Genomic DNA, 26,729 nt, shown 5'->3' with positions numbered 1-26,729 from the left:
ATGTTATAGATGTAATCATTTTTGTTTTTCGGTTTGTTGTTTTACTTGGACTTGCTCCTTTTTGAACAGTTTGGGCGTTTTACTGAGGATAACCCACTACAGGTGATGTAGATTCTTTTTTGCACAAAAAAAAATATTTAAGGTGTAAGGTCAAAACAAAAAATAATGTATGGAACTGGCTGCCACACTTATGTGGACAACTCATTATATTAACCTGACTCCGATGTATTTCAATAAAGCGGAGGGCTGTTACAAATACAACAGGAAATGTGTTTCTGTGTCGTCATTTCTTCTGATTTCAAAAACAAACAAACATCCTTTTTGTCCTTTCTTTAAAAAAACAACTTTATTTCAAATGAACAACAAAATTCAGTTTATACATCTATGCACAGGTTTTGCCACTAGAGGAAATGTTGCTCTAACATTTACAGCAGCTCTACAGTAAGGACACAAGTAGCAGGAGAGACTATTCAGTGTTTGACTAACTTAAGGGCATTCTATCTGTTCAAAGTGTAAACGTGTGTTCAGACAGAAACTGAAGTGAAATGGACACGGAACCTTCCTGTGGTCGTTTCTATCAATTCAACGTTGTTTCCATTTTGTTTTTCTTCTCTGTACGTTTATGACAAATGATCCGGAAACGTGTCAAATCAAAAACGATTTCCACTTGTAAAGATCACCATCTTTCTGTCTGAACACATGGTCCTAATAAGGCAGGAGTTTGGATTCAGCTCTTGTCCCTGTATTTCAGCTTTGACACAAACTGGCGAACAACAGACTTTTTCCCTCATCACATACAAAGCTGCACAGGTGCAGGGACGTACCTCAATATTAGAAACAGTTTTAAATGAGACAAGGCTTTTTGAAAAGGTCAGGAGACACATGCAGTGCTTGTAGAGAGCAGATGCCATCAGGACGTCGCCATGGAGACCAAAAGATCCACTGTAACCTGGACTGACGCCATTCTGACCTTCAGTTTTGGGATTAGCTCGCCGGTCGAGTAAAGACATAAGGACGTTTTAAGGCAAAAATCCACACTCACATGTTGGTTGTGTAAAGTTGTGTTACCTTTTGAATCGGGTGCTTTTATAAATAAAAGTTGCAGCAGGTTAATTTAACAGAACTTAAGACAAATGAAGCTGAAAAATAATTGTGAACCATGGTAAAAAAAACAAGTAAAAAATAAAAATCTTAAAAAAAGGTAAGTTTAAAAAAAGAATCCCATGCTTCTCTGTTTGCTTCTAAGTGTTTTCTAAAGGGGACTGGACTTGGAAGTCCACAAGGGAAACGTCTTAAAGAAACTCAACCAAGTCCAGTGTCCTTCGTAAAGCATTTAGAAATCAAATGAAGTGGATGAGTGAGCTCCTCCGTCCCAGAGCACTGACTGGAGGAGGAGCTTTGTAATGTCCTACGTCCAGAGTCCTTTATACACAGTAGTATTGAAATAGTAAGAGCCAGTCCATTACAGTCTGTTGGTCCCAGTTTCAGCTCAGTTGGTCCCACAGTGAAGTGTCGTCGTCACCATCAGGAGTCTGGACTTTGAGCTTCAGTGTTTCGGGTTCAGCTCGTGGATCAGGTAAAGGTGAGAGAAGGTTTTAAGGCATTGATCCACACTCAGTCCTCTGAACTTGGACGGATGGAGCCGTCGCCGAGGTAACGCCAAGAGTCCGGATCCCACAGTGAAACTCCATCAGTGTCCCGCTCACACTGGATCCTCACACATTCTTCATCCTTCTAGAAAAAGCCAGAAAATCAGTTTTTCCTCCTCCTCGGTTCAAAGCTTCCAGTCACGTGTTCTCCTCAGATAGAATCCCAGTTCAGGCTGTGGAGCCGTCCTCCTCCAGGACTTTGTGGATCCCGTTTCCAGGGTTACAGAGCACAGCCTGAGTGGCGCTGCTCAGGTCCCGGACGCTGCTGTGCCGCGACTGGCTCTCCAGCAGCTGCGTGGAGCCGTGGCGCGAGAGGCCTTCCAGACGATTGCTGCTGCAGTGCCTGGGCTGTGATTGGTCGTTGAGGCGAGGCATGCTACCGTAGGGCAGTCGGTCGTCTATGGCCCGGAAACTGGAGGCTGTGTATCTGAGATCAGAACAGAGACGGGCTTCAGAGGGGAACTGTTCTGTGGAGTGCATTAGGAAAGTGTGAAGTGGAAACGTGAACCCACCTGTCGTCTCTGTGGCGGTGCAGGCTGCCGTGGTAACTGCTCACTTTGGAGCGGGCGCTGCGGAGTGAGCCGGCCCGGCTGGTGCTGGCGCTGGGCGGCTCGTCCAGCATGGCCAGGTGGGTGGAGGAGGCGTGGGTGGAGGTCCCCTGGGTGGACGTGCCCCTGGACTTCCTGGAGATGTGAGCGTGGGGGTCCCGGAGCAGCAGCTGGGAGAAGTCGGGCTCCTGCAGCACCTGGCGGCTGTCGTTGACCATCGCACTGCAACACGGGATGGTGGAGGGGGGTGTGGAGGAGGAGGAGGGGAGGGGCAGTGTGGGCAGGGAGAGACGCAGGAGGGTGGGGAGGGAGAGGGGGAAGGTGGTGGGGTGGTGGGTGAAGTAGTGGAGGATGGAGGAGTGGGAGGAGCAGGCGGCGGGAGAGGGGGTTAATGCTCTGAATTTGGAGGGGTGGGGAGTGAGCGCAGAGAGGGGCCTGTGTTCACCGACAAGCCACACGTCTACACACACACGTCTACACAAACACACACACTAGAGTCACACTTCACTCAGACTGAAGCTGAGTGACTGACAACAATCACAGATACACACACTGAGTTCAAGAACTGCAGGAGGATGTTTGAGTCGCAGCAGAAATGTACGACTCAGTATTTAGCAACATTGGTAATTTTACAGCACAGAAGATATAAAAGACGTTTTAAAGGTAGTTTGTCACTAAAATATTCAGCATTATATGTGTGTGTGAGTGTGAGTGTGAGTGTGAGTGTGAGTGTGAGTGTGAGTGTGAGTGTGAGTGTGTGTATGAAGTACGAAGTACATACTCTTTGCGTCTCTTGCCGTGGAAGAAGCTGGCCCACTCGAAGCAGGTCTTCTTGCTGCCCACCCAGAACACAGAGGGGATTCCTACGATCAGCATCATCAGGTACTTGATGAGGAAGAGGACCAGGTCAGGACGACTGTTGCTCTCCACCTACACACAGACACACACACACAGAAGATGTGTTATTGGTTGAGAGGTATAGGTTGGTGTTGAGCACAGAAACAGAGAATATTGCACCAGTTTCTGTAGGTTTGGATGTGGGAGGAAGAGCTGGAGGTTGAGACAGAATAAGAGAAATTATGCAGCTAATATACCCACATATGGCCTGAAGGTGTGTGTGTGTGTGTGTGTGTGTGTGTGTGTGTGTGTGTGTGTGTGTGTGTGTGTGTGTGTGTGTGTGTGTGTGAGTGTGAGTGTGAGTGTGAGTGTGAGTGTGAGTGTGAGTGTGAGTGTGAGTGTGAGTGTGAGTGTGAGTGTGAGTGTGAGCGTGAGCGTTGCAGACACCGACTTCCTATTGCGAATCTCATATTTGAATCTTTAAAAACCATACTATCTGCAGCTTTATCATTCCGAAAATGCACAACACTGTTATTTTCATTAATATGTTAACAAGTCAAACCGGACACAGAAACACGAGACACCATTACACAGTCATGTCCGTAGGTCATGTATGTAAACAAGCATCACGCCTGCTCACAGAGTGGTTTCAGTCATTCCCAGTCGTCTCCACATCCTCACTGACAACAGATCGTAGTTGTAAACACAACAGCAGCAGACACACATCTTTCATTCAACATAATGTACGGCGTGATTTAGAACAAATAAAACCTGAACTAAATTTCATATCTGACTCGTATGTTCTTTCTTTTTTTATGGTTTTCCTGCTTAAAAAATATCTTACCATTCATTGTAGACAGCCGAACCAAAACCTTATCCCTCACTAAGACTGAATCATGCCTAATCCTAATCCGAACCCTAACACCCTAACCGTACTTCACATTTTATACCTAAATCATACATTGTAACTAAATGCCTATCCCTAATCTTAACCTAACCCTAACTTAAACCTAATTACAAACCTAAAATCCACCCTTTGAGTTCTCAGCTGAAAATGGTCTGCACAAAGATATCTGTACATGAACACACACACACACACGCACAAAGAGAAAAGCCTACATGAGTTATGAACATTGTTTTAAGCCCAAAAACACAAATCCTTTTTTTTAAGCCCATAAACACAAACTGATGCAATATTCTCTGTTTCTGTGTATTTTTTTGTCACAGCAAAAATAAAGATTTCAGATTTACATCACTGCTGCTTTCTGCAATAGTAACAATATATCAACTGTGAACCACATCTCCCTCCTTCTCTCTCTGTCTTTGTCACACACACACACACACACACACACACACACACACACACACACACACACACACACACACACACACACACACACACACACACACACACGTGTAGTCATGACGGCCTCATTATGAGGGGGCCAGGCAGAGAGCCCCCAGGCTCAGCCATCCACAGATACACCCATTACAGCAGTGAGAGAAGAGAGTGAACAACCAAACCGACATCCTCATTATGTCAACGAGCGGCTTAAAGCTTCTGTGTCACACACAAACATACAAACACACACACACAAACTGTGACGTGTACTTAATATAACTATGCCAAAAATGATCTGTATGACAAGAAAAAAGCAGCCTTTGGGTTTCTTGCTTCTTTTATCTCGCGTGTGTGTGTGTGTGTGTGTGTGTGTGTGTGTGTGTGTTGAGGATGGGTCCAGCATCACTCAGGATGTGTGTAGCAGAGGGAGGTGGGAGCCTAAGGGAAGGCTTTTAAGTTAAATATAGTACGGCACTTTAAGTCTGAGCCATCTATTGGTGCATGTTATGGACTTTGTGTATGTTTGTGCGCGAACACAAGCGTGTGTTCTTTCATGTAGGCGGTGGAGTCGGGGGTGGAGTTGCAATGTGGAGTCTTTGTGGTGCATCTCCACGGTACAGTGTGGTGATGTGTATGAGAGCTGTGCTGGAACTATGATGTGGAGCAGCTCGACCCCCACGACCCCCGTCCTCTCCCGGCAGGAACACACACTGGATTACTGCTCGCTCACACACTGCAGTGTTCATGGGACAGATTAAGAGCAGAGCAATGTAGCAAAATGCATCTGATCTCAGTCCTGTGCTCCAGCATCTCTCTCCACAGCTGCACCTCTGTGTCACTATTAGCATCAGCTCAACTGTTTAGTAGCTACGAAGACATTAAGCCACATCACCAATTTTACAATTAGTTCCAATAGTAAGAGTTAAGTGCTGAAGTGGCTGAAATCCAGATTAAGTGAGGCAGCACCTAAATAGAGGATACTGGATTATGCGGCTGTGGCTCAGGGGGTAGAGCGGGTTGTCCACTCAAACCCAGTCTCCACCATTCTGCGTGCAGTGGTGCAGCTGGGCAAGATACTGAACCCCAAATTACCAGCAGTGTCTGACTGATGTGTGATAGAGGAGGTGCTGCAAACAGAGGCACTATATGAATGTGTGTGTGAATGGATAAACTGCACAGTCAAGACCGACCGTTTCCTTCTGCCACAGAATACCGAGTTCCTGATAAAGTGTACACCACTGCACACCTTCATCACTGTTCTACTCTCTGCTCTAACAGAATCCACTGTGCTCATGCAGCAGTACGAGCGGATGTGCAGAGGCAGCTGCTCACACGGGAGCTTACACCTGGCTGAGAGGAACAGAGGAGAGAGAGAGGGAGAGCCGTCTGAATTATTCACAGCTCTGTCAAATGAGCTGCGGTGTGTTTCCTGATGCTGGAGGCTAACGCAGCTCTGTGAAGACGAGTCAGCGTGGGAGCATCCTGGTCTGTGTGGGACGGAGCCTGTGTATTTGGGACACGCTATCTCCCTGAGTAGCTGCTCCTCCTCAACATCTCTGTGTGCAAACACATCTGGCGGACGAGCAGCAGCTCTCCAGCTGTTACCTCCTGCTCCGTCTTCTAGCCTCTTTGTCCCAGTGGTGAATTGAATGTGCAACAACATCTGTGCAGACGGTGACGACAGAATCTCTGCTACTGTTAGCACCTGTGATCCTGTTTGGTTCACTGAGGTTGTGAGTAGGTGCTCATCTGTATTTTCTGGATCTTTGGGTTTTATGCTTAAATACAGCACCACCGAAATATGATGTTGCAATAAATACAAGCAGACTAATTTCATGTTGAAATGTGTAACTCATGTGTGATGTGAACATGTGTGTGTTGCAAAAAAGTGTCATCATATCCTTACACTGTGCATTTGTTTTAATGAAGAATGATAGAAATGATGACACCAGCAGATGAAAGCAAATATTCATGAAGACAAGCTCAGCTATTATTATCCTGCAACAAACAACTATCTGTTTATTTTAAGCTTAAAGGAGACATCGTATGCCCATTTTACCACAAGTTGATATGGTTCCTTGGGGTCTTAATGAAATGTCTGCAACATATTTTGGTCAAAATACCACAAGGATCATTTAAAACAGCACCCTGGTTACCCTGTCTAAAACAGCCCTCCTCAGATTTACCTGTTTTGACTGTGACCGAGCTCACCCCGGAGCTCGCCATCATCACCATCATCATCTCACCGGCTCCGGTGGTGATAATGGCGATGGTGTCCAAGGCCATGTAGCGAGACTCCCTACATGGGTATGGTGTGACTATGACGTGTATTCCGGTCGTAATCCCATTGGACGCACTCTAGTGTATCGTTACTGACATAGAGGAACCACAATAAATCGCGGGAGTTGTTTTTTTCCAGAGTTTTTGGGACAGAAGACATGCCAGATACCCACATTAACGTGTAGAAGCACTACAAAAGTGGAATTTTCATAATATGTCCCCTTTAAAGTAAAAATATGTTCAGTCTTTGCCCAAAGCAGATTTCAGGTAGGATCAGTACCGGCTGCATAAAGTTAATAATTGATGTAAAAAATGCATTTCACTGCTCCTTTAATAAACCAGAGTGGAGTGAATCACCTGGTAGGGGCAGGGGATGTGGTACTCTCGGCAGCGCTCCTGCACCCAGGTGGTCTCCCACACGGCTCTGTAGCTGCTCTCGTACAGGTAGCAGGCCAGCACGGTCAGCAGGGGGACCAGGTAGAGCACGGAGAACACGCCGATACGGATCATGAACTTCACCAGCTTCTCCTGGTTCTCCTTCTCCAGCGGGATCTCCATTCGGACCCGGTTTAGGGCTAGTATGCCTGCCAGGAGCAACGCCACACCGACCTGAGGCGACACGAGAGAGGGATGAGGTTAAACTACAGATATCACCTGTGGTATTCTCTCTCCATATTAAAACCACAGGTCTTGATGAAGTCCTGATGTAGTAAAGTTCAGTCAGACTGGCTGAACACAGTTACAGTTTGGGGTCTCGGCTCTGATTTCATCACCCGCTCAGATATTATTACATTGGTATGATGTTGAGGGATGGGCAAATATCTTGAACGCCGCTGTCGGAGCCAACAGGTGGATGTGGGGTGGAGGGGGGGGGGGGGGGCTGAAGGGACAGGCAGAGACACTGACAAGCACAGGGTGAATAGGGAATCCCCTTCAACTTCAATCATCTGCCACATTGATTGATTATTTATTTAAGCCTCGGAAAACACATTGAGAAATAAGACCCTCATTTACAATGGTGCAGAGGGTACATTGAAGAGTTGATACACTGAAAGAAAAAAATAAATAAATAAGAATTAAATAAATATGCATATATATATATATATACAATAATACAAGGGAAAAGGTCATAAAACAATCATTTTTGCCGATTCAATAAAATTCTATGGTTAAGTTAACTAACCGGAGAAGTCAGTTGTACATGAGATAAGATTTGAGAATTCCCTTAATGAAATAAATGAGCACAACCTTAAAGATTTTTGGACCTCATTCCAAATGTAGGGTGCCTTATAACATAAAGCTGTCTTCCCCAAGTTAGTTGGGTGTGTGTGTATGATAGAGGGATGTGGAGAGGGAGGCACACGTCTGATGAGTAGAGCAGTGCGGCTCCAGTTGACAGCTTGAACACGCTCACAAGCGTCGCTCCATTTGTGAGTCATCTGTGCTTAAAATATGCATGTACAAGTTTCAATGTGTCGACGTGTCTGCAGAGTGGCTCCTCACCACTACGTCCAGTCCCAGTGGGGCCAGTATGAACCAGCGCAGTGCCGTCATGTTGTAGAGTCCCACGAAGCAAACGCCGCTGACGCTGTCTCCCTCGATCTTGTTCATGGCGAGCAGCGTGACCGTGAGGACGCCCGGGATGCCCCACGCTCCGGCATGGAAGAGGAGAGCCTTCTTCTCGATGGCCTCACTGCCCCACTTGGGGACAGCGGCCAGGAACCAGGTGATGGTCAGGATCACCCACCAGACGCTGCTGGCCATGGTGAAGAAATACAGCACCATGAAGAGCAGAGTGCAGGCCTGGGACACGGGGAGAACATCAGGATCAGTATGTGGGGCAGTAGTGGTGGGGGAAAAAAATCGATTATGTTCAGTATCGCAATATTTTGCGGCCGCGATTATATCGATACTGTAGCCCAAAGTATTGCAATAATTTTTTTTTTTAATACTTTATTTACAATTATATATGTAACAGCCCCTGGCTGGCAAAGCATGACGAGGAGGGTTTCAGAGTTTAAAAGTTACCTAGTGTGTCTGCTAAAAGGATGTTCTCCACTGCAGGAGATATAATAACGGCCCAGAGGAGCACTTTAACATCTGAGCATGTTGACCAACTCCTTTTTCTGAACAAAAATGCCAATATTCCCAAATGAATTTAACATTTTGGGTCATGACCTTGCAGCCAACTGGACTGGACTCTAGCAGTAAACATTTGTTTATTTTTTTCAATTTGATTGAAGCTCTAGGTTACTCTTATTTATATGATTATTCACAGGTTTATGTTACTCTATTATGTCTGCTTTATGTTACTGTATTGTATTTGAATAATTGTAAGTTATGTGCTGGGAGCTCAGCGTTCATGTGAGAGGTGTCCTATTCAGAAAATAATTACAAAGGTCCTGTGTCCTGAATGTTCAAGGACAACGTTTTTGCACTACCCTTTCTTAGTTTTTGCACTTCAGTTAATGTGTAGAAGACAATGTTGTTCACAGAATTAAATGTGACATTTGAAGTGAGTGGAGAAGTCTTATTTTCCTCATTTTTTGTAATGCCTTTGAATAATATGGGGGACATGAATAGCAATATATCGCAGAATCGAATAGCAAAACTTGCAGTATCGCAATATATCGCAGAAACGCAATACTATTGAATCGTCACATTTTTGCCAATTCCCACCCCTAGTAGGCAGCAGGAGAGCATAATATACAAAGTCACGGGCTGAGTTCTGACCTTGTTGTGGGAGCCTTGAGTCACCGTGGAAGCCCGGAACCTCCCGGGACTCGCAGCGTTACAGGAAACTCTGTCCTCCAGCAGGAAGCCCAGGAAGAACACCAGGGACACCATCATGTAGCACACGGCGTAGAAGATGATCGGGCGCTCCGGGTAGCGGAATCGTGACACGTCGATGAGAAAAGTCAAGAAGGTGAAGAGCGTGGCAGACAGGCAGACGATGGACACCACCCCGATGAAGTAGCGGGCGAACGCCAGCTCCTCCCGGGTGAAGTACATGTTGGGACAGGGCGGCGAGCAGTCCCGCACCCCCATGAAGGAGTAGCCCAGCTCGGGGTCCATCTTGAGTTCCCGGGGACACCAGAAGCCGTAGTCCCTCTCGACGGAGATGGGGGTCTCGGTTGTGTCTGAGCTGGACAGGAGGTCAGCAGGTCGGGGGTAGGGCCCGTCACAGTCTGGGAACCTGGGAGCAGGAGACACATGACGACCTCGGGGGGTTAGTTCAGCTGTTCAGCATTTAGCATGGAACTGCTGTCAGCCAGACCTGAAGCATTAAGGTGGAACCATCTTTACCCACCAAGACACCATGAATACATCTGTTAGAAGACTATTTTACTACAGTAAAAAAAAAAAAAATTCCTTGTTTTGTTTTTTGTCTTTGTATCGTTATCTGTCAGTTGAAAACCTTCTTGATTCATCATTTATTGGTTAGTATTTGCATATGTGGGTTATATGTTATTCAGTTGTCTGGTGTTGGTATTTTGTAAAACCTATAACTATTTTTTTTCTTACTAATATTTTTTTGAAAAAAAAAATGCATTTACAGCTAGAATAGCACTAAGTAGAGCACATTCCTCCAACAAGCCCAAACAGTTCTCTTACATTTATCATAGGTATATTAGATATCAATCCCTTAAATGTGCCAGGTGTTTGTTTGAAATATGGATTATTATTATACATTTTTCAGGTTTCATTTGTGACAACTTGAGCACACACTGTTGTTTTTGCTTTTGTGCTGCCGCTTATGTCACTTATGTGATAATATGCAGACGACTTAATCTATTATCTGACTGTGAAACTGGTTGTATTCTCTGGGACAGAGAAAGCTCAGCAGCCAGTTCTCTTCAAATCAGCTCCACATTAGTAAACAAATACAACACGCATCATTTCCATTTTAACGATAGCATAATTATCTGGTTCTAAGTTTTACGTCTACAAACAGGTTTTGATTTAGAGGCCATGCAGTATTTATTAGTGGAACTCAATCATTCACTTTACATGCTTGCTGCTGTGTTATTACTCTTCTTACAAAAGGACCATCTGCTCAAACGACTTATGCAGCCGGGTTGTTAGTGCCAAACTAAATCCAGGGGAGAAGAATTATTACTGTTGTGACAACCTGTTGCAGTCCATCTCCTCCGGCCAGCTGACACCGAACATGTCCATCAGCTTGTAGCAGTCGCTCTTGGCCTGCAGACAGATGCGGCGGCAGGGCAGCGTCTTCCGGCCGTACTCCGTGCACACCGGAGCGTAGAGAGCACAGAGGAACATCCGGAGCTCTGGAGAGCACTGCAGGTTCACCATGGGATGGAAGGGCTGTGGTGAGGGACAGAGAGAAAGACACAGACTTTTAGTTTATGACTACATCAAATACCAGGGCTAAATAATGCTTTTCTTTCATGTGGAAGTTCAGGAAGATAACGCCACACTCCCAAACCAAGTCTCCAGAGTGTGTTTCTCCAACTTCACACAATGTGAGTCACAGAGAGGCACAAAGAGATCAGTGGAGCATGTGGTCTGACAGTTTCTGGAGATGAGACCATAAAAACAACTCTGGCCCCTTTCCCAATAATCCCCTCCACCCCAATCACTTCAGATCCCCCATCCTCCATCTCCTCTCAGTTCCTTCCCTCCAACCTCCACAGAGGAGGAACACTGCAAGCTGGGCAACCCCCACCAATACACACACACACACACACAGACACACACACACACAGGGCTTCTCCTGGTGCTGACAGGGTCTTTGTGTGAGAGGGAGGACCACGCTGTGACTGACTGACACACTGTAGTGATGTGCATGCACTCGCACATAAGCCACAGTACCAACGGAAGTATATTATTTACATGCTAACACTCCCATGTAGCAGCACAACAATGATCTCTCACATATAAACCGAGCCAAGAGGCGGCGTGAGTGCTGGGAGCATCGATGGGGAATGTTGTTAATATGCAAATATCTAGAGGAGGGTAGGTGTGTGTGTGTGTGTGTGTATGAATGGTAAGTACATATACAAATCCATATATCCAGGATTACACGTCTTTGCGTGCATGAATTTGCATTCACCTCTGTGGTGTGTGTTTGTTAGTGTGTGATTGTGTGTGTGTTTTACAGCCAGGCCTCCTGCCACACCCCAGTCAGTCAGACAAACGCTACCCGCCCTCCCCCAGACTTTAAAGACAGAGGCCTGTATGACAGACAGGGATGAGGTGGGGGAGGGGAAGGGAGGGGAGGGGTGAGGAGAGGACAGGCAGGGGGCAATTTGTCTCTGTATTTGTTAGAGGGGTGGATGTTTAAGAGGACAAGGCACTGAGGTTTAAAGCACGTTAAACACTCAGTTCAGTGGAGATGCAGAGACAGACGTGCAAACTGTAAACTGATGTTTGTTGAGCTAATTGAGAGATGGTCAAATAGGACCACGTTTATCTCTGTGAGGTTTTTAAAGATACTTTTAAGAGAGATGCTGTTGAGCTCATGAGGTCAGTCTGCCACCCTGAAGAGCTGCTTCACTGGCAGAGCAGCTGGGCCATCGTCATGACGACGTTTTCATTTGAAAACACATCAACTGCTACAGGTTCACCTGGCATCCACAATACTCTAATCTTCCTCTAAAATGAAGACGAGCATATGCGGATGAAAAATACAACATATCTGAATCACCTACAGGAAATCTTAATCAGATTTTTGGGGGGATAAAGTCGTTATTATTGATAGGACAGAGTCCACAAGCCGATGAAACACAGTTCATTTTTTAAATCCTACATTTAATACACAGTCTTAGAAATGAAACATCTCCAAAGCCTCTTTTTGTGCGCTGAATATTTTGTAGCTCAGAAACGCCACGATGATTATTCAGTGTGTTGATTGATCTTCTCCGTTGTCCGCTACCTCAACCTCATTCAGATTTGAACAGATTATCACAATGTGTGTGCACCATATGTCCCCAGCATCGATACACATCCTCCTCCTGACAGCATGTTTGCCTGCCGCCCACATGTGATGTCTTCATGTAGAAAGGATTAGAATGGGCATTAGGCCTGGTCCTCAACGCATAAAGCTGCCACATCCACGCAGCTTTTGTCGTCGCCTGATTCCCATCACCTTTCTGATGAGAGGACATTCAGCTGCTGTGGAAGGAAGAAGACGGTGATCCTAAGACACACGGGAAACACCCAGACTTGGAAAACACTTCCACTGTGAGGGATCAGAGACGGGTGGGTGATGATGACAAGGAATTACGATCATAACGAGAGTCTTAACTCAGCGGCGTATTCGTATCCTCGCTAAAACGCACAGGATCAATTAAGGTGACTTACACGCCTGTCATAACTGAGATGAATCAACTATTCAATTGTGTAATTCCCGAACAAATGGAGTCATCACGTCTCACTGGGCACCGCTGTACGGTGACACGATGACACAGGCAGCCGTAGCCTGAGCTGGAATTATCTATGAAGCATAAAAAACACTTCCATGAGAATGATTTATATATAATGAAATGGGCCTATCACTGCAGATGGACACCAGAGATCACTAACTGTACTGATTCATGCCTTTTAACAGGCATGAATCAGTACATCCTGTTACCTCTAAGACTCACACTCAAGTTTTATTGGTGGTCAGATTATTTCCAAAAGTCCAAGATGAAAAATTTGTTTTGATGTTCAATATTTGTCACAAAAATTGTTTCCTCTGTAGCTGGCATAACTGACTTCCAACATTAAATAGGGCTGCAACTGATACATTTTATAATAATGAATTAGTGAGTTGTTTTCTTCATTTGTTAATGTTTGGTCCATAAAGTGTGGTTCTGTCCCAGCCCTGTGTTGCATGTACACCCGTTTTCACACACTTTATTCTGTCCTATCCATTAAAGGCAAAAAGCCCAGATAATATCTTTAAAATTAATAATAATAAAATGGCGAGGTGACCCAACTGGCAAATATTCACCTTTGTGAAGATGGAAACACCGTTTTGACAGCTTAAAAATGACTAAAATAACTAATCAATTATTACTGGTAATATAAGAAGAGAGCTACGATGGCTTCAAAGACCAAAGACACACGTCAACACCCACAGTTAACTGCACGTCATCAAAACAGACGGAGGAGTTGTGGTAAGTATCATAAAGATTAACACAACCATCACAAAGACAAAATCAACAACAATGACTTGTTTTTTGAACACAATACTTGTAGACTATTACATTTCAGCTACAGGCAGAACGAGGTCAAAGAAAGCGAGAGAAGTGAAACTGGAGTATGTCGTTTCAGTCTCTGGAGAAGTAACATACAAAAGCACTAAATCCTGAAGTTCACTCCACCCTGACGATGAAGAAGATGATAACTCTACTCATCATCCTCCTTTGCTTCTTGCTGTGAGTGTGAATTCCTGTGACATGTATGACTTCATCAGGAGTGCCCTGTCAGCATTGGGTTGAAGCACTCAAACATGATCTAATGGAGCTAAAGCGAACTCGCATCTTTGCTCTTCCACTCTGTTTTGAAGGCCGCGGGCGCCTGTGATGCTCTATAGAACACAGTGTACTCCACTGTGGTGGACTGAGAACTGAGATGGCATGGGAAACGCTTGAATAAATATATAGGTTACAAGAAGTGAATCTCTACCAGGGGAAAAACGCTCCGCTTCTCTTCTTATTCATCCCAACTCCTATTCATCGTGCTTCCCTTATTTCTATTTTTACACTCCTCCATCACCCGTCCTCCTCCTACCCCTCCTCCATCTCCTCAGTATCACCAATCAGCCATTTTATGACAGTCCACCCATCATGTGAGCCAGTGTGGGCAGGACTGGACAGACAGCAGCCCAAACAATTCCAACCAACACCAACAACTCGAGAGCCTGCGGAGGCTCCTCACCCTCCACAGCGGCTCCGTGTTAATGGCCTCACCAGAAACAGCTGGTGAGCCACCGGTCCAATGAATGGCCAGGGGTTTATCGGGCGCCGTAGACCCCAGAGCTGGCCGTGTGAGGAGAATCAAGCGTGTAATACACCACTCTGTCCAATGGTGCGGCCCTGGAGGGCGGTATGCTAATGCAATTTCGGCTTCAATCCCACTGCTACAGCCATTACGTATTCATGGGAGTTTGTTCAGGGATTCTTGATCTCGGAAAATGTGGAATAATGTGCCACTCTGGAAGTAGCAGCCGCACACACAGTCAGACATGGCGGTTAGAGAAGCAGTGGATTCTGGGACTGCAAACAAAGGACATCGAAGATTTCACACAGGGGGTAAATTTAACCAGATTTGTTTTACACATTTTTCAAAATAACAGGACAAACATTTAAACACAAATGTTCTTTAAAATGGGTAATGAATAGATTTTCCAACATGTTTTTTATGAATAGCAATAAAACATTATATTGCATATGCATTGTGAAAGTATGGTAACTGGTCTGTAGTTATATAACTATATAACGCTTTTTTAGTCTCAGCAACCATTAAACTGTGGATCGAAACCATCAACTATCCAACAATTAGTGGACAAACCACTCCACCTCCTCAGCCGTCAGCCATGAGGGATCAGGTATAGTTAAAGCACATAATTAGTTTAAAGCTCTACCTCCGATCTGTAAAATGTTTATCAAGTGTTTTTCATTTTCTGCCCATGACGAGTTAAAAACAAAACCTTCACTCAGGAGCAAATATCAGTCTTTAAATTGAAAGAAATAATAGAATGTTATGATGATATAAACTGATGGTAACATTTTTGGACATATATCCCAGCCCCTGTAGAAGTCCTAGTAGAAAGTATAACATAATACGTAATACTAGTTAAAGCAAAAGTGAAAGACAAAACTGAAGGAAAATAAAGAGAACAAAGCCAAAGGCAGACCTCAGACGGCCCCTGAACAAGACACCACAATGTTGGTAATTTGATCATTGTGTTAAATATTTAATCAAAAGATGAACACACCACGTATCTCCATCTGATCTGAAGGTTTCTATCATAACATTTCAAGCCAGTATTTTTCTCATCAGACATTTTACCTTGTCATAGTAAGAAAAAACGAGGTACTAAAAATAGCAACGGCTCCATTCTATCCTATTCAAATGTCCCGGTAAGTCATGACCATGTGTCTGTGAGCTAACATGCACAATACAAGGACCCTGAAACTGAAGCAGCTAAATAGAATTTAGCCATTAATGTCATTATTTAGACTTCATCATCAGTGAACCTCTTAATGAGTAAAAGATAGAACTTTACAGAACCAGCTTGCTTTGCTCAGGCTGCTTCATTACAGTTGTGCATTTCAGTTGTTGAGGTAAATCGTCTGTGACTAATAAGAAAGCATCAGAGGTTCTGAGAGACAGAAAAGCACCGGTCGGAATTTAATGAAGTGAAAAAAGGGTAAATATGAGTTTTAATGGTTATTATCATGCAGTTGTGGTGAGCACACATTGTTTATGTATCATGTAATTGTGCATAATCAAGCATTTTTAATCCGTCTAATCTCTGAAGAACTAGGTCACAGCCTTGACCTCAGTTTCACCTCAGTTTTCGGATTAACCAGCATGTTTTGAATCATATTGAGATGGTTGTGATAATTAATTATTAATAGGTCCTCGTTCAAAGAAGTGCATTTAAGTGACGCTGTATGAATCTTCTTAATGCTTAAGTAATTACTTTATAATAAAGGCTCTGAGACGGCTGCTAAGATGCTGTGACTGATGAATCTGTGACAAAGAAGAAGCCCACCACGGTCAACTGGTCTGTGTCCATGGGTTCTCTTCTAAAAACCTCCCAGTCACCTCAGCCCCTTCCCTCCTACAAATTCTCTCCCTCTCCCCCCGTTACTCTCCTTTCTCCTATACTGCCATTCCAATTCTCCAAATTTCCAAGCTCAGCGCCATGGTGACGAGTGATGCATCACCAGGGAGAAGGAGGAGGAGGAGGAGGACGGAGGAGGAAGAAGAAGGAGGAGAGCCGGGTTCGAGGAGGTCAGGGTGCGGGGCGGAGGGGACCACCTCCCGGGAGGCAAGAAAGCCTCAGCTCCCCTTTGTTAGCAGCACAATTGGGACCGTTTCCTGGGCAACGGGTGAGCCCTGCGTAGGGGGAGGGGGATGACAAAAGAGACGGGTGAGGGGGGGAGTCGAGAAGGAGAGCGAGAGAAAGAGAGAGAGAGAGAGAGAGCGCAAGAGGAGGGATGGGTCGACCGATTCAGCCGTGTCATTCACCACTGAGAAAGTGTTTAAAAAACTCATGCTCTGACAGTGTGTTAATGACACACACACACACACACACACACACACACACACACACACACACACACACACACACACACACACACACACAGACACACACACCCACACACAGAAAGGTTGTTGTGGACCAGCGACTTGCTTTCTGGATGCGCTTCTCTTTCACTCCACAGCCAATAAACACGGTGTTGGACATTAAATAAAACAAGAGGCTCTTTTATAGCCTGTGTCACGCTAGGTAGGGTTTATCAGAGCATGTTGTGTCTGCATGTGTGTGTTTGTGTGAGTGTGTGTGCTTAGCAGGGATACATCTTTACTAGCCGACACAATAAGCAGGTTTAATGGTGCACTTTTTAGTTCACCGCAGCCCATTTTAACAGACTTGCAGCTACATCAGCATTTTACACACACACACACGCACACACACACACAGACACACACACCTCATCTCTCCTTTACGAAATCCATTCACACTGCCTGGGTGGAGTATCTAGGTTATGCCAAACAGCAGCTGTAACATGACACAGTTTATCTGGGCGAGTTGTAAACCTGAGACAAGAGGCTGATTTAACGACCTGAAAGGAGGAGGAAATGAGCAGGAGTGGGACTGAGCAGATTAGACAGAGACAATTGATTAGTGTTTGTGTCAATGCACCCAAAAAAACAAAACAAAACAAAACGCGACATGTACGGGAAAAGCCGAGATCGAGATCATCTTTTAACGTCCACGGTTGTGACAAAGGGAAAAGCTCTCACTGAATTTCCCCTAGGACGACAGTCACGTGACTTTCTGATTTGTATCCTTGTATCTTGAAGCCATTAAAATGATTTGCAGGCTTGGCTTTGACTTCATGTAAACAAACGCTCTTATCAATCTAATTGATTTAACATCTTCAGTTCGCCCTGACCCACGCTTGGAGAAGCAGACCATGTTCTCTACACACACCCATCTTTCTGAAACCATCTCCATCACAGTCCTTCCGCCCCCTGATTGCATTTCAATATTTTCCCAACTAAATATCTGAGGAGCGTACCAAATGAGAAAAGTGTGCCAACATATGCAAGTGTTTGGCTATTGTAAGATATTTACAATGGTGAGCTGTGGTCCAAGGCTAAGGGAACAGTTCATGTCTTCTGCTAGCTGCTCAAAAAGGCACATGGCTATTTTTTGGTCTTGCCCCTCCATCCAGTCTTTCTGGAGAGAAGTGGCAAAAATTGTTTCAAAGGTTCTATGCTTTAATATGAATGTATTATTCACAATTCTCTATCTTGGGAATATGCCAGATGGGTTAAGTAAAGCTGATATATACCTACTTAGGGTCTTGCTGGCTGCAAGTAAAAAGGCCATCACAAAATGTTGGCTCCAGAAAAACGCTCCCACTACAGACTCTTTTGTTAATATTGTAAAACAACTACATGTACTAGAGCAAATTACTTATTCAGTCAGACTCCAAAAAGATTTAGGTGAAAAACGATGGCAGAAATGGCAAGCCTACTTGGCCAATGAGTGAGACTGTATGCACGTACTGGGTTTGATACTTTGTCTTTTGGATTTATTGATCACCCCTGGAACTTGAATTTGGGTAATTGTTCAATGTTTTGTATTTGTCTTTTGTTTTACCTCCCTGTACTAAAAGATGAAAATTATCTATAAATAAAGAGTTTAAAAAAAAAAAAAAAGGCACATGGCTGCAATATTAAACTTCCACCTGGCAATGATTATTATTAACAATTATTCAAGCATATTTTCAGCATTTATAGTTCTTTCTAGCAGAATATATCAATCTAGTAAATATATATTGATTAAGTGGTTAGAAGATTTCTCATACAACTAGAAAGTCGTAGAAAATACAGTTTCTTAAAAGACAAATCCAACTAGTGAGCCGAGCTGACAAGCTGCATCTCATCACAGTCTCCTGGTGTCCTCTCTCCTGAATGCCGGGGACAGGTCATAGCAGCTGAATTGATTCACCATAAGGAACCCAAGCTGCTTTACAGTCAGCTTCACTGTGCATCTATCTATAAAGGGGATTTTAGCCCTTTTCTTTTTTCTTTTTGTAATGCCAGTAAAATCCGCCACGCTCCCACTTATCTTATGAGTGGAAAAGTATCATTGTGGCCCAGAATTAGCAGATTCCCAGCCCCGAGGGCCGATGCCCCACTTCAGCTGCGAGGTCATCTGGCGGTCAGCGGTGACTGACTGAGCAAAGATGAACGCCATAACAGAAAAGTCCTGTCTTTAGAAATTACCTTGCTTCTGGTGGTTCATGTTCCAACAGCCATACAAAATGTATTATTGCAACTGAGTAAAAAAACCTTTCTATTTCTCATTCGACACACAATTGTCTACAATTATTGTAATGAGCACCACTCGACGTTAGTTTTAGAAATCTTTATCTCAAAAGAAAACGCTAACATTAGGACCCACTATAACCACTTGCCCAAAAGACAAAAACCTTGAAAAGACCTTGAAAAGCAAGAAGAGATCCAAAGAGAAAGCACTTCAGGGGTTTTTAGACAAAAAAATGCAAGAACTGCAGGCGTTGGTTCTCGTCCAACTCCCAGTTCCTCCATGGTGCGAGGCATTCTTCATCATTACCATGGCTATTCAGTGGAGCTAATTCCCTTTAAAAATCAACTGTCAATTCTCATTTGGCTGCTCTCAACATCTTATAGGCTTTGAATTCTCCCATGAACTGGATCTAGGGCGAGTTATCTGGAAAACAAGAGCCAGACAGAGGCGCAGTCTCCGTTATTTGGAATCTATTTGGTGTTCGGGTTGTTTTCCAACAAGCATTTCTAAGCACTAAAAGAGACTTAATTGTAAATCCATGACCAATCAAAGTGAACACCGTCTCAACCAGGAGTGTTTCTTTCTGTTCGCTGAAACCCGCACAATGAGATGTGGTGTAAAAAGCTCATCAGGCCTCAAAACAACGTGATGCCGGGTTAATAGCGTCTCAGCGGCTAGAAAGTGATTCTACCAACACTGCTTGCATCTATCTGATCGGCACATCAAAATTCAACTTGTGTTTTCCTGAAGGTCTCCATTAAAAATCACACAGCGGAGATCTAAAACAGACATGGCCGAGCGAGAAAACGCAGAAGATGAGACAGAATAATAAATCAGCAATGACGGGAAAGGACACAGCGGGAGTGTGATTGCATTTTTCCCAAGTACAGCTGTGGTGTGGTAGCAATTTTCCCTGTGATGCTGCATGCTCCCTCAGCCGGGTTACATAACCCTGGATTTTCATGCCACGCAGCTCCTCCCATCCTCCATCGCTCTCCATGTGTACTCAACACTGAGCACTGCAAAGTGGACAAGGCACAGATGGTCAGCGGGGCGCCGCACATCGGCATCAGCGCTGTGCCGGGCTGGGCAGGGGAGGGGGGGTGTGGTCAGAGGGTAAAAGCGATAGATGGAACGGGAGCTTGGCAGATCGGATAAACTGAGATAAATACACACACTCCCAGTTGGGCAGATAGTTCAGCCGACGGAGCGTCCAATCTAGTTTTGGAGCAGTCTGGCCAGGAATTGCTGGATAGCTTGTGCTAGCAGAAAGATCAGCCTGCATAAAGGATGGGATTAACTTAACGAGGTGATGCATCTGCTGCATGATTGTGTTTGAATTCCCAACGTGACATTTAAAGGAGGATAAACGCAGTCAGATGTTGTGGCTGGTAATCTATAGATTATCTGAGCGGTATAAACAATAAAACATGGAGTAAACACTGAAATATGAGCATTAATCCAACAGACCAACCACACTGAATCACAGTTTGCCATCTTTTTGCTCAAAAAGCCTGTTGTTCAAAATGGGTCTGATTTATTATCTTTGATCAGAATGGATACAATCAGCATTCAATGCCGCGTCAAACAGGTTTTTAATGAGCTCCGGTTACGATTGGCTGTAACGGACACATGACACCCGGGTGAATGCGACATTTTGAAGTACCTCTTCTCCTGAACCTCTTTTATACAGCAATTTTCTTCTTCATATCATAAAAGATGCATCACTGGCAAGATAGCCAGGTGAGAGAGCTACTCAGTTTCTGGCATGTTCATGGCATCAAATGTGACTCACATCGGGGGAAATGCAAAATCCTATACGGAGCCATTGCCTTTTTGAACAGGTTTACCCACATTTTTTAAAACCTACATACACCTTCTTATTCTGGTGTAAAGTATTTATGTATGAGATGGTAAATGGCTCTGTCTGACATCTGGCCAGAAATCCTTTTAGGTCAACTAGTTGAATAATGCACTTTTCTCATGGCCTTCAGGGACAAATATTAAAACTTAATTTTCTGCCTAATGCTTTGGTAATATACCTCCACTCCCTGGAGCTACAGGAAACTAATTTAAGACGCTAGCACTTTCAATATAACCAAATCTCAGCGAATACCAAGTTCTTGTGGTAATAGCTATCTGTGCCACTGATGTTCAGAGCCCCATTTCCACTGGTCGTAAAACCCACTTACACACGCTAACATCTGGCTTTTGTCTGCAAAGAGAATGGATATAATCTGCACTCACTCCTGGGTCAAATGACTATGCAGGAACCACAGATGTGTATCTGCTCCAGCTCTGATCGGCAGTGTTGGAAATGAGACAATCAGGTGAACTTGGAAAGATAGCGAGGTGAGAGAGAGCCTCGTGTTTCACCGGGGGGGGGATAGAATGACAATCTCCTCTATAAGCAATGGAAAAAGACTCAATCGCCTTTTTAGTGGGTTAACCAGAGTTTAAAAAACCCTGTATATGCTACTTGGTGTAAGAGAGGTTCATGAGGCAGGCAATGCAGCAGACACTATGATCCAGAGATACAATTATGATTTATTGTAGTAAAATTGTTACTTTGTGCAGGTGCAGGCAGAGTGGACTTATTTCCCAAGTGGTTTCTTCATCCACAGGTTTAACACACATTCCATCAATGTGAGCAGAAGCCGGCTAAAAATCTATATACAGACGATATTTGTACTGTATCAGATTTCTGTCAGTAAGTTGAATTCAATGTTCAGAATTTTTACTTTGAAAATTACTGAAACTATTTATGGATGATCAAAACAGTAGCCAATTAATTTTCTGTCAATTAATAGACTGATCAATCAAATGTTCCAGCTGTTGAATAGACCAGAAGAAAAAATCTTTCCGACAAGGCGAGTAACAGCGAGAACAATATACACTTCACATCTAAATCCAATAGTTTTTCAGTTCTTTTGAAAACAACTGCAATAAAATTTGTTTATACTTTTAAATTACACACTAGGATTTTGAACGAGTTCATAGTCAATTATCTGAAAAGAGTTAAAAAAATAGAGTAATATAGTTATTATTGTTTTGATTATACTGCTCGGAATGTGACTAAATAGAATAAAAAAAATTACTTTGACTATTTAATCAGCCCTTTATCTATTTATCTGACCAATCCATAATTGAACAAAAATAAATTCACAAAAAAAGCAATTGACAACATTTATATATGCTGGAGCAAGAAATAAATACAAATAGGTTAAAATATGTGCTAAAGATTTATCTGTGACTTGGTCCAAACCCTTGCAATTGTATTCTTTGACTAATGGTTTAATTTCATTGCTATTTTGAAAATTTTTTGACGAGTTCTTCATGCGATGCAATGCGTCTTGAGCGCGTGTGGTGGATGAAAAGGCCCGAAACCTAAAACAATTCCATACACCCGTCCCGAATCATGTATGAAAAGATTTACCCACATTAACAGGAGGAAAACATATATTTTTCTGTTCCTAATGACAATATTCTGATTTGATTATCAGCACAACACATCAGTGAATAAACATATTAACCCTCAGATTGAAACTGACGCATGATGAAAGCTGGTACTGTACCTCCATGGCGAGCGCGGCAGTCTGCTGGTCGTAGTGGTTCAGGACGTTGGGCATGAAGGTGGAGTTGTAGGACAGCCCCTGGCACATCCGCAGGGTGATGGGCTCACAGGTGAACAGACTGTGGCTCTCGGCCGCTCCGTCCATGGGAATGGCCACGCACGCCGACAGCATGGACGCCGACAGCACCCACAGGAGATCCATGACTGGTCTGTCACAGGAGGGGGGGGGGGAAAGGACCCAGGTGACGGCTGGTTAAGAGAAGGGGTCGAGCGCTGTTAGCATCAGGCTCATTCACGAGGAAGGTGGAACTGCGAGGCTAAAGGACCATGTGGTTGTCTCTTCCTCCTCTTCGGGTTCACAGGGAAGCAGCCTGGGTCGGGCAGCACAATCCAACGCGGCGGCCATGGCGGCAGCTGGCTCCATCCATCACTGAGTGTCAGAGGAGCTCCATCACCTGGGAGACGCCGGGGTCCTTTAAGATGCTGAGCCAGCAGCTCACACACTCCTCCCTCTGCGATGACGCCTCTTAGCAATGACAGGCAGGGGCAGAGATGATGAACAGTCTCCAATCTGAGAAATAAAAACCACACAATTTCAATCAATATGTTGTGCATATTTGTATAAATCCTTTAAGTAGGTTATATATATATATATATATATATACTATACTTATTTTCATTTTTCTAAAGCCAGATATTAGCTTCTTCCTACAGAAGAACGTGATTAAATTCAGACCACACAAGGCTTTCTTTAAGAGGGATGGTAATGGTTTTGTAGGTCACTGTGGTGGTGGATGAATTATAACATTAGCAGAAATAATTAACATCAATAAATCATGGTCAGCTAAAGAAATGTCAAATCATTACTCAATGAAAATATATGTCTAAGGCTTTTGTGCTAGTTTGTTTAAGTGGCATATTATATTTTGTGTTATTACCTTCTTGCAGTGATTGTAATTTATAGATTATTAACAGTTAATAAGCAGTTTTCATTTTGCTATTTTCCACAACATTAACACAGGAGCCAGTTCACACCCACAACAAGGCAACACCTCCTCGTTCACTGACCAACACAAGAACAACACAAGATCGATCCTCATCTGTTCACACACACGTTACTAAACCAGCGCAGTTGTGTTTCCCGTGTTGTTTAAACGCGACATTAGACTGGGGTCTTCATCATCTTCCCCCTGAGTTACTGGGACCAGTGGGACCAGTCTCCCGCTGCAGCCGAGCGGGCACTGGCGGCTGCTTAGAGAGAATCTACCGGCCGGGACCGGAGGAGCCGTCGCGGTTTCTCCCCGGAACAGGAAGGAGGAGAAGTGGTCGGTGGAATTAAAGAGATTTCAACGTGAAGCGACGCAGACAAAAGATGACTTCATCCGAACTGATGGAGCATGTGCAGCGTGGGGGGGGGCTCCGCGAGCCACCGAGCCCAGTGGGACGACCACCGGGGACACATGTGAGCCAAGCCCGGGGAAGAAGCAGCAACTTTACCTGGGTGCTGTGCCGGAGATTCGCGTGTAGCTCCCGGCTCTCCGCTGCTCCTCAGCCCGCTAACAATGAGTGAGTGTCCCGTTCAGCCAGCACCTTCCTCCGGTCTCCTCCTCCTCCTCCTCCTCCTCCCTCCTCCTCCCTCTTTCTCCCTCCTCTCCTCCCTGGGGTCAAGCTGGCGACATTTTAAACATGGCTTCCAATCGAAACCTTCAAAATAAATGCCTCTCCCCCGACCCTCTTGACTCCATGGTTCAAATATGTAGAAAATCAGCATCAAAATGTATTTAAATAAAGTAACAAACAACCAAGAACCAGAAGCAAAATTATCATTTAAATAATTGAAGTATAAATTATCATTTACTGACAGTTTTATTTACTGTAAATAAAACGTAGAAGTGTAGGATAGTGTAGCAGTGTTATGTTTCTCAGTGTATTAACATCCTTTTAATAGGAATTTAATCAGGGTTTATTTATAACTATTTTATTATAATTATCATAAATCAATGTAATGAGGTGAAGCAGTGTTATGTCTTTATAAATATCCCCACCCTTTTCAAATGAAATTTGTTTTATTTATAATTATTTATTATCTAGAAAAAAGTAAAGGTTAAACAAAAACGAGCACCAAACTATTACCCTTATGCCTTTGGACAAACTACTTAAAATATGTATTCACTGTCAGTTAAAACGTATATATATTTATACTGACAGTATTACAATGGTGAATATATGTATATATTTGCTTCACCTTCCTTATTTCCACATCAGAACATTTCCAAATCTTATTCTGAAGGACAGATCTTCAGGTTTCCGGTTGTGATCTGTCTGTGCATGGTTAACTTGACACAGCCCCCCCACCCTCCCCCTCCCCTCTTTTCTTCACAGCAGGTTTTCTGTCTTGCGCGCGATCGACCATGCGCGCACGAGCAGGAGGAAAACTACAGAACCTCTTCTACTTCTACTAATACTACTACTACTACTACTACTTCTACTAATACTACTACTACTACTACTACTACTACTTCTACTAATACTACTACTACTACTACTAATACTACTACTACCTCTTCTAATTCTACTAATACTACTACTACCTCTTCTAATTCTACTTATACTACTACTACCTCTTCTAATTCTACTAATACTACTACTACCTCTTCTAATTCTACTAATACTACTACTACCTCTATTACTTCTACTAATACTACTACTACCTCTATTACTTCTACTAATACTACTACTACCTCTATTACTTCTACTATTACTACTACTACCTCTACTACTTCTACTAATACTACTACTAACTCTTCTACTTGTACTAATAATACTACTACCTTTACTACTATAACTACCTCTACTACTACCTTTACTACTACCTCTACTTAAAATAATGATAACAATATTATAATAACAACAATAATAATACCATAGTAATCATTACACACACACACAATCACATAACATGTTTTTAAATAAGAAATATATTTGTATATCCAACATTTGCAAGACTGAGCCACTGCATTTGTGCACGTATATTTATTACAACTGCCCTTAAGGATGATTTTTTATATAAATAAACAGTGCATAAGAACATTATGTATTTCACATGTCTATAAATACATCCTAAGGCTCGTCTACAGAGAATATTTTGCAGCATCAGAGTATCTGAGGCAGCTGGTCTCTATATGCAGTGTCAGGCCTCCTGAGATATACATTTGTCATCATTAGAGCTGCTGAAGCCTGCACAATCCACACTCGGCCCACTCCACCAGGGTTTGCTTTTCAGTTACCCCCCCCCCACCACCACCACCACCACCACCACCACCCTCTGTGTATGACAGGCCGGGACAGCGTACACTTACTGTTACTATGGATACAAGTAAACTGTGCACAGGGAAGAGGGAAGCCGAAGAGAAGAGGGGAGTTGGGTGCAGGGACACAAAGGAGGGCGTCAGGAGAGGAACATGAACAGAAAGTATGTTTAGGAGTTGGATTTATTTCTTTTAGTCGCCTGAGGAGAAGTGATGGTGAGTCAACCTCACACCGCAGGAGTGTGTTTTACTGTCTTATTCACATTTATAACACTGCCATTTTAAGTGTGTGTGTGTGTGTGTGTGTGTGTCTGTCTGTGAGAGCATGTCAAATGTTTTTTTCCCCCAATTCTGCAGAAATAAATATTGAGCTTCTTTGTTTACTAGGTAACAGTGGAGGGTATTTAAACCGTGATCCAGGATAAACATCTGGCATTATTTATAAGACCATTTTCAGAGTGATAGAAGCTAGTGTGTTATGTAACTTCATATTTATAGCAGGATAAGCTTAAGCCTTTGAGTGCTGGGGCAGAAGCTGTTAAGTGGCATATAGCTGAATCGTAAACAATGGTGGAAAATGTAAGACGTATGTCGCAAACACTACAAAATGGTAGAAAAAGCATCCAACACAACAATCAAGTTTGTTTTTTGTGTAATTTAGC

At 43.6% G+C, this 26,729-nt stretch overlaps 1 protein-coding gene across 3 annotated transcripts; it reads right to left on the bottom strand.

The window, feature by feature from the left end:
- Positions 1–1,817: 1,817 nt before the first annotated feature.
- Positions 1,818–22,961, bottom strand: fzd3a (frizzled class receptor 3a). 3 transcript variants are annotated; one of them, XM_061091702.1, is made up of 8 exons: positions 22,761–22,961; positions 10,789–10,985; positions 9,390–9,852; positions 8,160–8,459; positions 7,014–7,265; positions 2,979–3,127; positions 2,162–2,593; positions 1,818–2,076 (listed from the first exon to the last, which is right to left on the bottom strand). In XM_061091702.1, exons 1-8 carry the CDS (start codon positions 22,959–22,961, stop codon positions 1,818–1,820), a joined length of 2,253 nt encoding a protein of 750 aa, XP_060947685.1. The 3 variants fall into 3 exon arrangements, with proteins under 3 accessions (XP_060947685.1, XP_060947686.1, XP_060947687.1); XM_061091703.1 differs by having other exon boundaries at positions 2,162–2,419; XM_061091704.1 differs by having other exon boundaries at positions 2,162–2,323; positions 3,015–3,127.
- Positions 22,962–26,729: the final 3,768 nt, after the last annotated feature.

Source organism: Limanda limanda, chromosome 18 (assembly GCF_963576545.1).
Source record: "Limanda limanda chromosome 18, fLimLim1.1, whole genome shotgun sequence".
NCBI lineage: Eukaryota > Metazoa > Chordata > Actinopteri > Pleuronectiformes > Pleuronectidae > Limanda > Limanda limanda.
The sequence above is the reverse complement of the archived record's forward strand: the minus strand, read 5'-3'. Positions and strand labels throughout refer to the sequence as shown.